Here is a 17,264-nt window from a genome sequence, read left to right on the forward strand (position 1 = left end):
GTCGCTGCCGCCTTCTCTTGCCCCTCTCATGCCTTGCCCTGTTTCCCCCCCGTTTATACTCCTGTTTACCCCCTTGCCAATGCCAATGCCAACCTTTTTCCTTTCGTCCGCCGGTTTTCTTATTGTGTCTAAAACTTGCGTCTTTTGTCTTTGCCCTTTTCGTTCATGCCTTTCTAGCGGGTTCTTCCTTCAAGTCTAAAAGTCGCCCCTCGTTGATCGCTGCTGCCCAGTGCCCTTGTCTTCTTGCCCGCCGGCGCGCTCCTCCGTCTTCTCCCCCTCGTCACCTCACCCTGACAACTCTCCTTGACTCTTCAGCGTCGCCATCCGACCGACGCAAAGCTTCCTCGACAGTCCTCTCGCTTAGCACCTCCAGCCTGGCCTGCGCGGCGGTCATCTCTTCGGGGACTCGGTTGCCCACCAAGTCTCTCTCCGCACCTTGGACACGAGCGTGATGCCGTCTAGCGTTCGACAGCGCGATAGCTGCACATATAAGCTGTACGGGTCGCATTGCGAGGGCACGGCCCTTCCATCGACTTTCGTCTTCCGTGTCCCCGCAGCTCCAGGGCCACGCGCTCTGGCGTTCTGCCCTGCACCTTGTAGTCCGTGCAGGCGAAGGCTGCTGCGCACGGCAATCCCTTCCGGCTGACGTCGTTCTGCTGCCACGGCCGCTTTCGTTGGCAGTGTATCCTGACGCTCATCGGCGTTAACAAGATCGTGCCCGGCGGCATCCCGACGAAGTGGAGGTCCTTTGTCGTCGCCGATTCCAGTAATATCCCCGCCGGCGGCCCGAAGTGGATCGTCATGTCGGACGAGATTCGATGCCCTGGGGACGCCTTGTCGACAATGACCTCCACCGCCGAGTAGCCGGCGCCGTTCACCAGCTTCAGCCCCTGATGGGTGTTGTGGTTCACGACGACCGGCATCCCGGCCACGAACATGAAGACGGCCGGCACGGGGATCGCGCTATCGTCGCCTTGATTGAGTACCATGATCGCTTCTTCCTCGGTCGGCAGGCCCTCCTTCCACTTGTGCTCGGAGATGAAGATGCGCATCGTCGACCGCTGCTGGACCCGGAACGCCAAGCTTGCCTCCATGTTTAGGTTCCACCGATTCCTGTTCAGCGGCGTCACCACGGTGATGCCAGTCTCCCAAGGGATCCGCCTGCCCTCGCGGTAGCACCTTGAGTTGAGGAGGTCCAGATCCGTGCGGTCCTGCACACCCTGCCGGATCCGCTTCAGCAGCCCCTGCAATTCCGGATCACCGGCGGCGCGCATTTGCTCGTTCAACATGACGACCGTCGTGAATCTCTTCCACAGCGCGTGCGCTTTGTCGTGCTGGTGCCGCTGCTCGGCCTTGAACGAGTTGTCTACGTCCCACGAGATGGCCGCGCTCGGCAGGACGATCGACCTCTCTTGGACCGGCCGGAACTGCTGAAAGTCTCCGCAGAAGAGGACGATGGGGATCCCCGAAATCTTTCTGCGATCCGCGAAGCCGACAGAGTCGCTCGTTTATGGCGTGCAGCGTCCGCGCTCGAGCATGCTCACCTCGTCGATGACAAGCACGTCCTTCTCCTGCCAGTCCATCCGAGACTGGCCGTGGATGAACCGCTCCGCCCGTTTTGTCAGCCGCACCCCGTCAAGGTCCTTGGCTGTGTTCGCGCCGCCCGCCCCTTGGTCTTTAGTGAACCCGCAGGCGGAGTGGATCGTGATGCCGTTGATCTGCGCCGCGGCAGTCCCTGACGTCGCCGTGATCAGCAGACGATTCGAAAGGCTCTTCCCACTGAACAGCTCGACGAGTGCCCCAATGATCCGCGACTTGCCGGTGCCCCCCTCGCCGCCGACGAACTGGCAGAGCTGGCCGGCATCGCCCTATTCGTTTGTCGCATCAAATCGAGCTGGCGGCATATTATTAGGAAAGCGATCGACTGCCTCTTGTTCAGCGTTAGCCGTGTTGACAACTCCTTGCCCGCCGCGAAGAAGGAGGTCGATGGGCCAAGCTGGACGCGCATTCCCGCTTCTGCGTCGCTAGCCGTCTCGTCGGAGTCGGCTGTCGTCATTTCGACGTCGTCCTCCCGAAGCCGGTCATCACCCTCCGCAACGCAGCTCGGCGATCGCTTTCCCGGACTGCGACTGTGGTTTGTACGCCTTGGATCATTCTCTCCTTTCCTCGACGCACTTATCTGCTGCGACTTGATAGCCTTGACCTGATCCTGCGGCGGTAGTGCGGCCCCGGAAAATACCCGCCCTGGCATGCTTATGCACCTCAACCCTTGTTCGGGAATCGCGATGGCCTCGAGCTCGGCCGTTGAGCAGAGCGCCGATTGCTGGAATCGACAGAGCTGCCGCATCATTGCCATGAGCTCCGGCGACTTGGCCGTCACCTGATTCGTGCCCACTGCGCCTCGGACGACGTCGATCAGGCGCGTTGCGTCTCCGATGTTGTTGGACCGATACGTCGCTGCAAATTCTGCGCCCGCCTCGCCTGTCTCGCCCTCCTCGACGTGGGCGACCGTGGAATCGCCATCGCCGGATGAGGCCGCCCATTGCTTGGCGTCGCGCTTTGCGTCTTCGGCTGATCGTCGAAGCAGCTGCACGTTGTCGACGAGACATGATATTCTCGGGCCAGCGCCTCTCGCGCCCGCTCCCAGATGCTATTGATCTCACCTGTTTCTTCGCACAGAAAGGACTCCACGGCACAAATAGCGCAAGATGCTGCACGGCTGCCCTTTAAGGGGAGGGGAGGTTAGCCACTCTGATGATGCCTGCCGGCAGGGCGGTTGCTATACACACCTCCGGTGGCACGACTCCTCGTCGTCGTTGTGGCCGAAGTCCTTGCTCAGGTAGCCATCGAGGCAGACGGTAGCATGCTTGCCCGGCCGCCTGAGCACCTGGACCCAGCGTCTCCCTGGCGCCCATCCATCCTCGAAGGGCACCTCCCCCCAGGCCGCACAGCTCTCATCCTTACTGGTGCGTTTTAGTCTAACGACCGATATGTAGTCGTATAAGCATAGCCCTCGCAGGAGCTCTCCCCGGTGCTGGTACGCCTCAACGTGGGAGATCCTCAGGCCTGCTTCTTCGACAACGACCGACTCATCCAGAGTATCATCTATGGCCGCCGCGCCACTTGCTCGTCGGAGATACGGCCACCGTCGAAAGACTTCCCAGTACAGCAGAGATGTGTTCAGGTACGCCCAGGCGCTGCTGTTGGTGAACTCGGCCGGATATCCAAGAAGATGAGCGACGACCTCGACCTGAGATAGCGGACGCTCCGTGAACACACGATTCGCCACCCTCATCAAGAACTGTCGCGTCCTGTTCCCTTGGCGGCGTCATCGCCAACAGCACCTCCACCGTCGTCCTGTCCTCCGTTGGCCGTGCCGTCACCCGTTGAGGCGGCCAGGAGATCGGCCGCGGCCGCCACACGCTTCCACACCGGGTCCTCCACCTTCGTCGCGTAGTTCGTGACATAATACATAAGGGCCATGGTCTTGCGCTGCGTCGCAATGAAGGAAATGTCGTGGTTGTGCCGGAGCCCAACAGCGATAGCCTTGTTCCATCGATTGACCATGCTGTGAGTCCTCCGGATCTGCAACACCCCGTCTGCCGTGATGGCGGTCTTGTCGACCAACCTCCATGGAGACTTAAACCGGCATAGATTCCCTTTCCGCGCTCCTTTGCCCAGGAATACTTGACACAGGTCGGGCTATGCGTGTGAACCTGTGTAGCGCCGGCACAGAAGTTGGCCTCCTCGTCAAATGCGGCCGAAAACTGCTCGGTGTTGTCCAGCAGGGAGAAATATCGGACGTCACAGATCGCTCCGCTTGCACGGCGCAGAACCCTTCCTGATCCAGATCCTATCTTGCACGTCAGCCTGGCCCCGTTTGTCCATCGGACGAGCAATTCAGGTTCTCAGTGACACGTCTTAGCTATTCTTACCTCGGAGAAGACACTATCGACGTATCGTATGATTCGCTCGCGATACGCCGCCTGATCCTCCCCGTGGATGTCGGCAAGCATCGAGCTGAGATGCGCGTTTCCGTGCAACCAGAGCAAGCCGTGAACATGAAGCGCCCTCGTTCGTTGGTCTCCACAGCGCCATAGTACTTGCCGATGCGCCCGAATACCGACTCTTCTCCGACCTTCACGTAATGATCGAAGAACAGCTTCATCTCCCGGTGGAAGAATACGGCGGCGCTCATCGGATCGGACATGGCCAGCCTTGTCCGCTTGTACGCACTCCCAAGGCCTTCTAGGAACTCCTCGGCCGCGCCGGGATCGCGTGTCCGATATGCCGCCAGTCGCAGCTTCACCGGGTTCGTAATGTCGTTTGGGTTGATGGTGAACCAGATGGCCGGAACGCCGTAGCCAACGATGAGCGACTGGATTTTCCGCCGCATATTGAGCCGAACCTCTCTCGACATGGGTTGCCGGTGGCCGTACAGCGAGAGGCTCCTGAGAAGCTCCTTCACGCCCTCATCGGTCGTCTTGCCCGAGCTCTCCAACTCGACCCTCGCCGCCGCTAACCTTTGCGCGGTCATCGAGCGGGCAACGCGCTCGACCTTGCCGAAGTCCTTCCTCGCCACACTCAGCATGCTGACGCGGCGGTTCCTCGACCGCACCCCCATGTTGAAGACGAGAAATGCAAATATGTGGTGCAACGCAAACCGGCCACCATGGCGCCGGAGCACGATGTCGGCCCAAATCCGGAGGTTCAAGCTTCGGGAGGATACGATGTCTCCCGCTGCCGCCCCTGCCTCAGCAGCTCTACCGGTGCCTCGCAAGTTGGTAAGGGCCTTCCCCGCCTCGGCTATGGCCTCTTCGGCCAGCCTTGGTCCCCCAACGCCAAATGGGAACAGGGTCGGGAACGTTCTGGCGAAGAAGGACGTCTCAAAGGAGTCGGCAAACTCATCCCCCCGCGAGACTCGAATGTATGGCTCACTGCCATCGTCGCCACGCCCTCGACCCCCCCCCACCGAGGATCCGACCCACGTTCTCGGGCCCGCGCGGCCGTCGTCGGCACCTGCGCCAACAGCGTCACAGGCAAACCGCAGCTTCTCGACATCCGCCACGTCTGGCGGTCCGTCCAGCCAAACATGCCGGAAGACGTCACCTCGTTGATTGGTCGAACGTTCTGATCGGGGCTAGCACCAACTCCATCACGACCCGCGCCTTCTTCGTTGGGCCCGTGCCCTTCAGCCTCGCCTCCCGTTTCCTGCCTTTGGTTGAGCAGAGCGAAGAGTTCCTCGATCTCCACCGACCCCTCGTCGTCCATGGCGCGCTCCGTGGGCGGCACAACGTGCGCCGTCCGCGTTTTCTCCCATGCGGACGGCTCGTTCCGCTCCATGCGATCATACACCAAGGCCGGCACCCCGTCTATCGGGTCTCCCCAACTCTCCATCTCCGCCACGTCGATCTCGATCTCGGCGTAGTGGGGGTTGCTCCTCTTCAGCCAAACAAGAGCCCTCTCGACGACCCGCCGCCTCACCGACAAGAGACTCGACAGGTCGCTCGGTGCCGGCTTCTCCACGCCCTGCCACGAAACGTGGATCTCGTCCAGTGCTTGCAAAGGGGTGCGGGAGCACCTGGTCGCCAGCTCCTGCACGTTGTTGGGAAACACTGTGATGTGGCCCTGACGTGCCTCGGATACCTCACGGCCTGCCTCTGCCCGCCCGGAATGCTATATCTCGTGACAAACCCATAGCAGGAGTTGAGCGAGACGAGCTTCTCTTCGACCAGCGTGAGTCCCTTGAGCTCGTCAGGGAACATGTGCTCACAGCCAAGGCGAGTGTGAAGATGGACCGCCGGCGACAGACTCCCGCGCGCCAGGCATCGGGCACACTCCGCACACACCGACACGGGCTCGCCTTCGGGAAAGCAGCTCCGGCATGAAAATGGTGAGCGGCCGCCCTCTGGCACGCAGCTTGACAGCCATTGATCCCATCTGATCTCCTCAGCTCTTTTCTCGTACGCTTGCGGTAGCACATCATGCAGGTCCGTATCGGCAACGTGCTCGCATCGTGGAACGCCTGATAAAAATCCCGCACCGTCGACACCTTCCTGTCGTGCGGTATTGGCGTACACCACGTCTGATCGTTAGACAGCCTCTCCTTCATGGCGAAGTCTTCCTCCAAAAAACGCAGCACACTCGCCAGGTCTTCGGCCCGCAGCTCCCGACTCCTCTGCCTTCCGATTCCACTCCGAATCTGTTTTCTCGGGCGCTCGTCCGGACCAGGAAGACGTTTTCTCTTCTCCCGCCTCCGGGGCCGCCTCCGGGCCCCTCCGATCCATGATTTCTTCTCTCCGTGGCTGATTCGCTTCTTCGCAAGCTGTCGGATGCGGCAGCTTTGGCGACGACTGCCCGACTACGTGCGCATCCTGACACGCCATCCGGCCCTTTGCACTGGACAGGCACCGGGCCGTGCTGGCGAACGTTTTCCACGCCCGACCTTGACCTCAGTCCTTGCCCTTTCAGCACTCTCCTCGTTCTTGCTGCCGATCAAACTGCACGGGCTCCCCAGCCGCCACCCGCGATGAGCCGCCCACCTCCCTTTGCTGCAGCCTCCGCCCGCTCAGCGAAGCGTCCGCTGGCTCTGCCGCGGCGTCGCCCACCCCCACAGGAGACGGCCCCGGATGCTGCGCCGTACCTGCTGCGTTGGAGACACCCTGCGGCCTGGTACTCCTTTACCCGCCAACTCCGTCCCCGACGGCGCTTGGGCAAACCAGACGCAATCGCTGCTGCTAATTGCCCGTTTTCTCTTAAGTTGTCGAATACCGGTTCCCTAGGCTGGATGGATCGAAGCTTCGGTACCTCCTTCGAATGAACACTCGGGACATCGCCCGCCGCCGCCGTAACACGTTGCTCCTCATCTTCAGGATCTCCCTCCTGAGGCAGAAAGTGCCGATGAGGGAGCGGACGATCAGAGTCCGCTACCCCCATATCTCCACGTTCCCTAGGCAACAGGGGCCTCGGAAGCTGACCCGGTGACTGATGTTGCGCGGAACTTCCGCTGCTAACCATATTATGGAACTTCCGTGCTCTGTTTGACCGCAAACCGCCTCGCGGCGGTCTTCTCGGCAACGACCTCGCAATTGCTTCTGCGTGCTGTCTCCATGCGGTGTCTTCAACCACAGGTTTCCTAGGCTGAATCGGCCGGAACGTTGATGCCGCATTCGCCCGTGATTCGTATCTTCGTAACCGTCCCAGGCTCTCCCCCCGTGCTCTGCGGCCCCTCTCAGAAGCTGCCACCACATCTACACCGGCTCCTGTCGCACCATCTCCGAGCCCCGAACCCGACCCGCTCACGTTCTCACCCTCTTCTCCATCCCCGACTGACAACGAACAGGCTTCAGGGTGAGCAACCGCCTCGCTTAACTTCACTGCAGGACTGTCCGCCATGCTGCTGCCTCCTCGACGTCGACTGCCGTAAATTGGCAACAGGCTATAAAGCTTTGGCTCCGGAGCACCTCCACTTGGACAGTCTCGCTTGTTGACGACGCTACTTCTCCCGAATGGGAAGCTCCTAACCATCACTTCCTCATGGCCGTGGCGTTTCTTCCTTATAGCTTCCTATAAAATGCTTCCCTATGGTACCGAGGCGATGCAATACTACCTCTATATTCCCCGTTACCATGCCTATCTATGTGCGTCCACCGTCCCGGCCTCGCCTGGTCTCCACGTGCGACCTGCTACCCCGGCTTTGCCAAAGCGACCCTTCCATCGCCGTGCTCTCTTTGCGCACTCCAGCGAATCCTGGCCACTGCCGACCTCCGGCACATGGAGATGGCCGCGACAACCGCCTGCCGCACACTTCAAACCATACTCTTCAGCCCTTCCAACACCATCCTACCAACCTTGCGCATCAGTTCACCATCAATACCCGCCAATCCGCCTCGTCGAGCAACAGCCACAAGGCTGCCGGCGATAACATGTCCATGACGTCCCTCATGCAGCCGGACTACCCTTCTAGATTTGCTCCCTCGCCAGCACCAATGTCGCATCAACGGCCTTAATGCTAAAGCGATAGCCAGGACCCCCCTGCCTGTCCTCTTGTAGTCGCTAGCCACCGGAGTCTCGACTTGCAAACCCTCTTGGAAAGTTCTCGTGACCAACTCGCATCCTCCTCCTCAGGTCGACCCATATATCCGACTTCACCGTGTCCCAATAGTAGACTCGACACGGTCGGCACCCGCCTCGCTCAGCCGCACGCAATGCCCATCCAACTACCGACGACCGTCAAAAGGAGTCCTGCAATACTACCATAACCTCTTTCTTTCCTTCACTCATTCGTTATTGCCCCTTTGCTATCTACTCCATGCAACGATGACACCGAAGGGGACTACTGGACTTTCTTTCTCCGCAGTCTTACCCACACTAACCTTACCGTTCGCCGACCTCCAACTTCTCGCAACATAGCCATCACCCCTACTCAACTTCCAACCCCCGGCTCCCTACTTCACTCACGACCACAGAACCAGATGGTCGAGACTGCTCGAGAACCTCGCCAGCTCATTCCCGCATACCCCCGCTTCTGATCTATCACCTAGGTAGCATTCACTGACTCTCAAGTCTCCCGACCCGAGCCACGAGCCCTCTTTCGAGCAGCAAGAAAACCTGCTTTATAGGATGCCTACCTCTACTCTGCCTAACCCTCCTTTACACTTCCACGGTGACCACATCTGCCATGTTCTCACGATGTCGGCCTCCCAGCTCAACGTCGATACCTCGTCCTCCCGCGGCAACCTCTTGACAGCCAGAAAATGCTGGCGCCGACATGTCCATGATGGCCTTTGTCCAGCCCGGCTGCCCGTCTAGGTTCGCCTACCAGAATGAGCATCGTGTCAAAGGGCTCAACGCAGAAACCCTAGCGAGGGTCTTCCTTCCAACGCCCTCATGGCTGTCGACTCCAGAGTATGCAGCAATCCGGTCAGATCCTGACAATCCATCGACCTGCATCTTCTTGAGCCTTAATATTTCCATATACAACCAACAGATAATCCCCTCGGAATGGACCGAGCAGTGGTTCTTTATGGTCGGCCGTGTTCATCCCTTTGCCCTGACGTGGGAAATCGAGCGACGTGATAGCTTCGAGTCGGAGGATGACAACATTACAGAATACACCATCCCGGCTCTCATCGTCCGCGACCACAGCTACCAGCCGTAGGTGTATGCTCCAGACCTCCGTCACCACTACCATCTCTGACGATGGCCACAGAGTCATCCCTCGCACCCTCGGCTCGGCGGATGCCTTCCCAGCGATACAACCCATTGTCTCCTTCACGGGACCTGTCATCGGTTCCGGCCGCGACCTTCTGCATGGAAACTCGGCTGCGGCCCTTGACGACACCCAGCTGAGCTGTTGCGGCTTTGTCCAGCTCTCGACCTTTATCTGTCCTGGGATTCCGGGCAAACACCCTTCAAGGGCTTTCATCCCTTTCAACTTTTCGTCATCTTCCCCATTCACGCCAATCCTTGGACCTCCCTATGCAAGAAGATGACCGAGAGGCGCGATAGCCAGTTCCAGCCGAACGCTCTCCTCACCTGCACGGGCAAAATCGCCGGCTTACTCGATCACCAGATCATGACACATGCCCCGGCCTTCGAGCAAGACTATATCTTCATCGTCGTCCCCGATACATGGACTTTCCTTGACAGGGCCATGTCCAACCAGGCTTCTGCGACACAGCTACTGCCGACGACACCCAAGGGCTCAGTCGGCAACCCTCGGACTATAGCGATGCGTTGGCCAGGTTTACCTCTACCAAAAACGCAATGCCGCCCCAAGCGGCGCCTCCCCACGCCGCCTGCATCTAGGTCAGTCGATCCTTATGATGACATCAAAGCGGTCATTGCCCGATCCCGACCAAACCCCAACCAAGAGACCGCGACTTTCTCCAGAAATTTCCACCATAGTCGCCGCCTGTGATAGTCGAGGCCCCGCCAAATCCGACACTTCCTCCCTTCTGTCCCACGAAGACCCCGGAGACTCAGAGACGGACACCGAGCCAGTCAATCACCCAGCCACATCCGCCTCTGGCCCTATCAGACCTCCGGCGTCAATCTCTTCCCGACCGCACCGCGCCCGACATCCGCCCAAGAATATTCTGTAAAGCAACGAACGAAACAACACAACATGACAAGGAACATGTTTCATCATCCTCAAACTCAAGTGCGAAAGGCCCTAATGGGATATTTCCTTCTCCTCTTGCTCTCCTTTTCACAAAGACAATCCAGTCAAAACTTCTCCAATATACTCCTTATTCTGTTTATATCCACCACTTATAGCACCTGTAAATCCTCAGAGCCTTCCACTCGCCCACACATGCATTACCCACCCACAACTCTCTTCACCCCTGCCGCCTCTCCACGCCCTTTGCGCCTTTGCAAAGCAAAATCTCCTTGCAGCGGCCTAGGCTGCCTCTCTGACGCTCTGTCTCGATTTCACTCACGATAATGCTCTACGTCTCTCGCCGGATCTCCATCTCATATCTCTTATCTCACTCTTCTTCCTGTCTTCCTCTCACCCCCTGTCTCCTATCTCCTGTCGCCAACTCTCTCCTCTCCCCGACTTTCTCCTGTCGCCATCGCCAACTTTCGTTCCGAAAGGCCTCTTTGCGCGAGCCGCGGCTGGCGAGCCTTCCCCTCGTCATTAGCGCGCGGGGGGAAACGCCAAACTTCTTCTTCCTCCGGTAGACGATAAGATCCCTTGTGATTGGTCGCCGATGCCTTGAGGAACGAAAGGCCTTCATTAGCGCGCGGGGGGAAACGCCAAACTTCTTCTTCCTCCGGTGCCTTGAGGAACGAAAGGCCTTCATTAGCGCGCGGGGGGAAACGCCAAACTTCTTCTTCCTCCGGTAGACGATAAGATGCCTTGAGGAACGAAAGGCCTTCATTAGCGCGCGGGGGGAAACGCCAAACTTCTTCTTCCTCCGGTAGACGATAAGATCCCTTGTGATTGGTCGCCGATGCTTTCCATCCCTCCCTCCCTCCTCATTGGTCCCTCCTGCCTTGCCCCTCCCATCCCCCTTCCTTGGGCGTGGCACGGGTACTTCCGTTGTCATGTCATTGGCCTGCCTAGACCTCTACCCCACCTTTTTCCCTGCCGGCCCCATGGTCACGTCGCCCAGCGCCGCCGCCTTGTTGACTCTTCACCATCCCCCCATCCAACCAGCGCGACGCCTCCTCGACAGTCCTCTCGCTCAGTACCTCGAGCCTGGCCTGCGCGGCATTCATCTCCTCGGGGACCCGGTTGCCCACCAAGTCCCTCTCCCGCACCTTGGAGACGAGCATGATGCCGTCAAGCGTTCGGCAGCGTGATAGCTGCACGTACAGGCTGTACGGGTCACACTGCGCGGCCACGGGCCTTCCGTCGACCTTCGTCGTCCGCGTCCCTCGCAGCTCGAGGGCCACACGCTCCAGCGTTCGGCCCTGCACCTTGTAGTCCGTGCACGCGAAGGCTGCTGCGCACGGCAAACCCTTCCGGCTGACGTCGCTCCGCTGCCACGGCCGCTTCCGTTGGCGATATATCCTAACGCTCATCGGCGTCAACAAGATCGTGCCCGTCGGCATCCCGACGAAGTGGAGGTCCCTTGTCGTCGCCGATTCCAGTATTATCCCTGCCGGCGGCCCGAAGTGGATCGTCATGTCGGCCGAGATCCGATGTCCCGGGTACGCCTTGTCGATGATGACCTCCACCGCCGAGTAGCTGGCGCCGTTCACCACCTTCAGCCCCTGGTGGGTGTTGTGGTTTACGACGACCGGCATCCCGGCCACGAACATGAAGACGGCCGGCACCGGGATCGCGCTATCATCGCCCTGGTTGAGCATCATGATTGCTTCTTCCTCCGTCGGCAGCTCCTCCTTCCACTTGTGCTCGGAGATGAAGATGCGCATCATTGATCGCTGCTGGACCCGGAACGCCAAGGTCGCCTCCATGTTCAGGTTCCACCGATTCCTGTTGAGCGGCGTCACTACGGTGATGCCCGTCTCCCAAGGGATCCGCCTGTCCTCCCGGTAGCACCTTGAGTTGAGGAGATCCAGATCCGTGCGATCCTGCACTCCTAGACGGATCCGCTTCAGCAGCCTCTGCAGCTCCGGGTCCCCGGCGGCGCGCATCTGCTCGTCCAGCATGACGACCGTCGTGAACCTCTTCCACAGTGCGTGCGCTTTGTCGTGCTGGTGACGCTGCTCCGCCCTGAACGAATTGTCCTCGTCCCACGAGATGGCCACGCTCGGCAGGAGGATCGACCTCTCTTGGACCGGCCGGAACTGGTGGAAGTCTCCGCAGAAGAGGACGATAGGGATCCCCCCGAAATCTTCCTTCGATCCTCGAAGCCGGTGGAGCTGCTCGTTTACGGCGTGCAGCGTCCGTGCTCCGAGCATGCTCACTTCGTCGATGACGAGCACGTCCTTCTCCTGCCAATCCATTCGGGACTGGCCGTGGATGAACCGCTCCGCCTGTTTCGGCAGCCGCACCCCGTCAAGGTCCCTGGCCATGTTCGCGCCGCCCGCCCCTGGTCTTTAGTGAACCCGCAGGCGGAGTGGATCGTGATTCCGTTGATCTGCGCCGCGGCAGTCCCTGACGTGGCTGTGATCAGCAGACGATTCGAAAGGCTCTTCCTACTGAACAACTCGACGAGTGCCCCAATAATTCGCGACTTGCCGGTACCCCCCTCGCCGCCGACGAACTGGCACAGCTGGCCGGCATTGCCCCCGTCCATTTGTCGCATCAAATCGAGCTGGCGGCATATTAGTAGGAACGCGATCGACTGCCTCTTATTCAGCGTTAGCCGTGTTGCCAACTCCCTGCCCGCCGCGAAGAAGGAGGTTGATGGGCCAAGCTGGACGCGCATTCCCGCTTCTGTGTCGCTAGCCGCCTCGTCGGAGTCGGCCATCGTCATTTCGACATCGTCCTCCCCGAAGCCGGTCATCACCCTCCGCAGCGCGGCGCGGCGGTCACTTTCCCGGACCGCCGGTATGCTTTGTACGCTTTGTATGCCTTGGATCATCCTCTCCCTCTCCTTCGACGCGCTTGTCTGCTGCGACTTGATGGCCCTGACCTGATCCTGCGGTGGTAGTGCAGCCCGGAAAATGCCCGCCCCGGCATGCTTATCCGTCTCGCCCTCGTTCGGGTACCACGGTGGCCTCCAGCTCGGCCGTCGAGCCCAGCGCTGATTGCTGAAACCGACAGAGCTGTTGCATCATCGCCATGAGCTCCGGCGACTTGGCCGTCACTTGATTTATGCCCACTGCACCTCGGACGACGTCGATCAGCCGCGTCGCGCCCCGATGCTGCTGGGTTGGTACATCGTCGTGGATTCTGCGCCCGCGTCGTCCGTCCCGGTCTCCTCCACGTGTGCGACGGTCGGATCGCCATCTCCGGATGAGGCTGCCCATTGCTTGGCGTCGCGTTTTGCATCTTCGGCCGATCGTCGAAGCAGCTGCACGTTGTCGACGAGACATGATATTCTCGGAGCCAGCGCCTCTCGCGCCCGCTCCCAGATGCCATTGATCTCGCCTGTTTCTTGGCACAGGAAGGACTCCCACGGCACGAAGAGTGCAAGATGCTGCACGGCTGCCCTTCAAAGAGGGGGGGTTAGCCTCTCCTATAATGCCTGCCGGCAGGGCGGTTGCTATACACACCTCCGGTGGCACGACTCGTCGTCGTCGTGGCCGAAGTCCTTGCTTAGGTAGCCATCGAGGCAGACGCTAGCATGCTTGCCCGGCCGTCTGAGCACCTGGACCCAGTGTCTTCCTCCTGGCGCCCATCCATCCTCGAAGGGCACCTCCCCCCAACCCGCGCAGTTCGCCGCCTCCTTACAGATGCGTTTTAGTCTCACGAGCGATATGTAATCGTATAAGCATAGTCCTCGCAGGAGCTCTCCCCGGTGCTGGTACGCCTCGACGTGGGAGATCCTCAGGCCTGCTTCTTCGACGACGACGACCGACTCATCCAGAGTATCGTCTATGTCCGCCGCGCCACTTGCTTGCCGGAGATGCGGCCACCGTCGAAAGACTTCCCAGTACAGTAGAGATGTGTTCAGGTACGCCCAGGCGCTGCTGTTGGTGAACTCGGCCGGATATCCCAGAAGATGAGCGATGACCTCGACCTGCGAGAGCGGACGGTCCGTGAACACGCGGTTCGCCACTCTCATCAGGAATTGTCGGGTCCTGTTCCCCTTGGCGGCGTCATCACCAACAGCATCTCCACCGCCGTCCCGTCCTCCGTTGCCCGCGCCGTCATCCGTCGAGGCGTCCAGGAGCTCGGCCGCAGCCGCCACACGCTTCCACACCGGGTCTTCCACCTTCGTCGCGTAATTCGTGACATAATAGATGAGGGCCATGGTCTTGCGCTGCGTCGCAATGAACGAAATGTCGTGGTTGTGCCGGAGCCCCACAGCGATGGCCTTGTTCCATCGATTAACCATGCTGTGAGTCCTCCGGACCTGCAGCACCCCGTCTGCCGTGATGGCTGTCTTGTCGACCAACCTCCATGGAGCCTTGAACCGGCATAGATTCCCTTTCCGCGCCCCTTTGCCCAAGGAATACTTGACACAGGTCGGGCTATGCGTGTGGACCTGCGTCGCGCCGGCACAGAAGTTGGCCTCCTCGTCAAAGGCGGCCGAAAACTGCTCGGCGTTGCCTAGCAGGGAGGAAATATCGCACGTCACAGATCGCTCCGCTTGCATGGCACCGAACCCTTCCTGGTCCAGATCCTAGCTTGCACGTCAGCCTGGCCCCGGTTGTCCATCGGACGAGCAATTCAGGCCATCGGTGACACACATCCTAGGTACTCTTACCTCGCAGAAGACACTATCGACGTATCGTATGATCCGCTCGCGATACGCCGCCTGATCCTCCCCGTGGATGTCGGCAAGCATCGAGCTGAGATGCGCGTTTCCCTGCAACCAGAGCAAGCCGTGGACATGAAGCGCCCCTCGTTCGTTGGTCTCCACGGCGCCATAGTACTTGCTGATGCGCCCGAATACCGACTCTTCACCGACTTTCACGTAGTGATCGAAGAATAGCTTCATCTCCCGGTGGAAGAATACGGCGGAGCTCATGGGATCCGATATGGCCAGCCGCGCCCGCTTGTACGCACTTCCGAGGCCTTCTAGGAACTCCTCGGCCGCGTCGGGATCGCGAGTGCGGTATGCCGCCAGTCGCAGCTTCACCGGGTTCGTAATGTCATTCGGGTTGATGGTGAACCAGATGGCCGGCACGCCGTAGCCAACGATGAGCGACTGGATTTTCCGCCGCATATTGAGCCGGACCTCCCTGGACATGGGCTGCCGGTGGCCATACAGCGAGAGGCTCCTGAGAAGCTCCTTCACGCCATCGTCGGTCGTCTTGCCCGAGCTCTCCAACTCGACCCTCGCCGCGGCTAACCTCTCTGCGGCCATCGAGCGAACAATGCGCTCTACCGTGCGGAAGTTCCTCCTCGTCACACTCAGCATGCTAACACGGCGGTTCCGCGACCGCACCCCCATGTTAAAGACAAGAAACGCAAAGATGTGGTGCGACGCAAATCGGCCACCGTGGCGCCGGAGCACTATGTCGGCCCACACCCGAAGGTTCAAGCTTCGAGAGGATACGGAGTCTCGCGCAGCCGCCTCTGCCTCAACAGCCCTACCTCGCAACTCGGTGGTAGCCTTCCCGACCTTGACTATGCTCTCTTCAAGCAGCCTTGGTCCCCCGACGCCAAATGGGAACAGGGTTGGGAACGTTCGGGCGAAGAAGGATGTCTCAAAGGAATCGGCGAAGTCGTCACCCCGCGAAACTCGGATGTATGGCTCACGGCTATCGTCGCCACGCCCCCGAGCCCCCGCCGCCGAGGATCCGATCCACGTTCTCGGGCCTGCACGGCTCTCGTCGGCACCCTCATCAATGGCGTCGCAGGCAAACCGCAGCTTCTCGACATCTACCACGTCTGGCGGTCCGTCCAGTGCAAACATGGCAGAGGACGTCACCTCGTTGATCGCTTCAACATTCTGATCGGGGCCAGCCCCAATTCCAACGCGATCCGCGCCTTCTTCGTTAGGCCCCTGCCCCTCAGCCTCGCCGTCTGTTTCTTGCCTTTGGTTGAGCAGCGCGAAGAGTTGGTCGATCTCTACCAACCCCTCGTCGTCCATGGCGCGCTCTGAGGGCGGCACAACGTGGGCCGTTCGCGTTTTCTCCCATGCAGACGGCTCGTTCCGCTCCATGCGATCGTACACCAACCTCGGCACCCCGTGTATCGGGTCTCCCCAGCTCTCCATCTCCGCCACGTCGATCTCGATCTCGGTATAGTGGGGGTTGTTCTTCTTCAGCCAGATAAGGGCCCTCTCGACGACCCGCCGCCTTACCGATAAGAGACTCGACAGGTCGCTCGGTGCCGGCTTCTCCGCGCCCTGCCACGAAATGTGTATCTCATCCAGTGCTTGCAAAAGGGGGTGCGGCAGCACTTTGGTTGCCAGCTCCTGCACATTGTTCGGAAACACTGTGATGTGGCCCTTGACGTGCCTCGGATACCTCACGCCCTGCCTCTGCGCGCCCGGAATGCTGTACCTCGTCACAAACCCGTAACACGAGTTCGGTGAGATGAGCTTCTCCTCGACCGGCGTGAGTCCCTTGAGCTCATCTGGGAACATGTGCTCACAGCCAAGGCGGCTGTGAAGGTGAACCGCCGGCGACAGGCTCCCGCGTGCCAGGCATCGGCCACACTCGGCACACACCGACACGGACTCGCCCTCGGAAAGCAACCCCGGCATGAAAATGGTGAGTGGCCGCCCTTTGGTACGCAGCTTGACAGCCACTGATCCCACATAATCTCCTTAACTCTCCGCCCGTACACTTGCCGTAGCACAGCATGCAGGTCCGTATCGGCAACGTGCTCGCATCATGAAACGCCTGATAGAAATCTCGCACCGTCGACACCTTCCTCTCGAGCGGTATTGGTGTACACCACGTCTGATCGTTAGACAATCTCTCCTTCGAGGCAAAGTCTTCCTCCAAAAGCGCAGCACACTAGCCAGGTCTTCGGCCTGCAGCTCCCGTCTCCTCTGCCTTCCGATTCCACTTCGGACCTGTTTTATCGGGCGCCCATACCGGCTAGGAAGACGGGCTCTCTTCTCCTGCCTCCGGGGCTGCCTCAGTCCGCCCAGCACAGCGTCCGCTGGCTCTGCCGCGTCATCGTCCACACCCACCGCTGCACTACCGTCTCCCATGGGAGGCGGCCCCGGACGCTGCGCCGAACCTGCTGCGTTAGAGATTCCCTTGCGGTCTGGTAG

The 17,264-nt window shown here is 60.1% G+C and overlaps 4 protein-coding genes across 4 annotated transcripts; all 4 read right to left on the bottom strand.

Annotated features, from left to right (window-relative positions):
- Positions 1 to 458: 458 nt before the first annotated feature.
- Positions 459 to 3,567, bottom strand: HRG_07410 (PIF1 protein; the record flags this gene model as incomplete). The annotated part of the gene is made up of 8 exons (XM_044865881.1): positions 459 to 653; positions 735 to 1,472; positions 1,545 to 1,735; positions 2,176 to 2,587; positions 2,664 to 2,724; positions 2,790 to 2,887; positions 3,086 to 3,250; positions 3,340 to 3,567. 8 exons carry the CDS (start codon positions 3,565 to 3,567, stop codon positions 459 to 461), a joined length of 2,088 nt encoding a protein of 695 aa, XP_044718845.1.
- Positions 3,568 to 3,804: 237 nt separating this feature from the next.
- Positions 3,805 to 6,112, bottom strand: HRG_07411 (ATP-dependent DNA helicase PIF1; the record flags this gene model as incomplete). Its single annotated transcript, XM_044865882.1, has 6 exons — positions 3,805 to 3,853; positions 3,936 to 5,050; positions 5,110 to 5,637; positions 5,691 to 5,744; positions 5,854 to 5,906; positions 5,968 to 6,112. The coding sequence occupies 6 exons, from the start codon at positions 6,110 to 6,112 to the stop codon at positions 3,805 to 3,807; spliced, it is 1,944 nt and encodes a 647-aa protein (XP_044718846.1).
- A 4,958-nt stretch (positions 6,113 to 11,070) lies between these two features.
- HRG_07412 (PIF1-like helicase domain-containing protein) lies at positions 11,071 to 12,492 on the bottom strand (the record flags this gene model as incomplete). The annotated part of the gene is made up of 2 exons (XM_044865883.1): positions 11,071 to 12,190; positions 12,245 to 12,492. The coding sequence occupies 2 exons, from the start codon at positions 12,490 to 12,492 to the stop codon at positions 11,071 to 11,073; spliced, it is 1,368 nt and encodes a 455-aa protein (XP_044718847.1).
- A 773-nt stretch (positions 12,493 to 13,265) lies between these two features.
- On the bottom strand, positions 13,266 to 16,625 carry HRG_07413 (ATP-dependent DNA helicase PIF1; the record flags this gene model as incomplete). Its single annotated transcript, XM_044865884.1, has 5 exons — positions 13,266 to 13,575; positions 13,639 to 13,733; positions 13,941 to 14,711; positions 14,796 to 16,497; positions 16,555 to 16,625. The coding sequence occupies 5 exons, from the start codon at positions 16,623 to 16,625 to the stop codon at positions 13,266 to 13,268; spliced, it is 2,949 nt and encodes a 982-aa protein (XP_044718848.1).
- Between the last annotated feature and the right edge of the window lie 639 nt (positions 16,626 to 17,264).

Source organism: Hirsutella rhossiliensis, assembly GCF_020360975.1.
Source record: "Hirsutella rhossiliensis strain HR02 chromosome Unknown scaffold00008, whole genome shotgun sequence".
NCBI lineage: Eukaryota > Fungi > Ascomycota > Sordariomycetes > Hypocreales > Ophiocordycipitaceae > Hirsutella > Hirsutella rhossiliensis.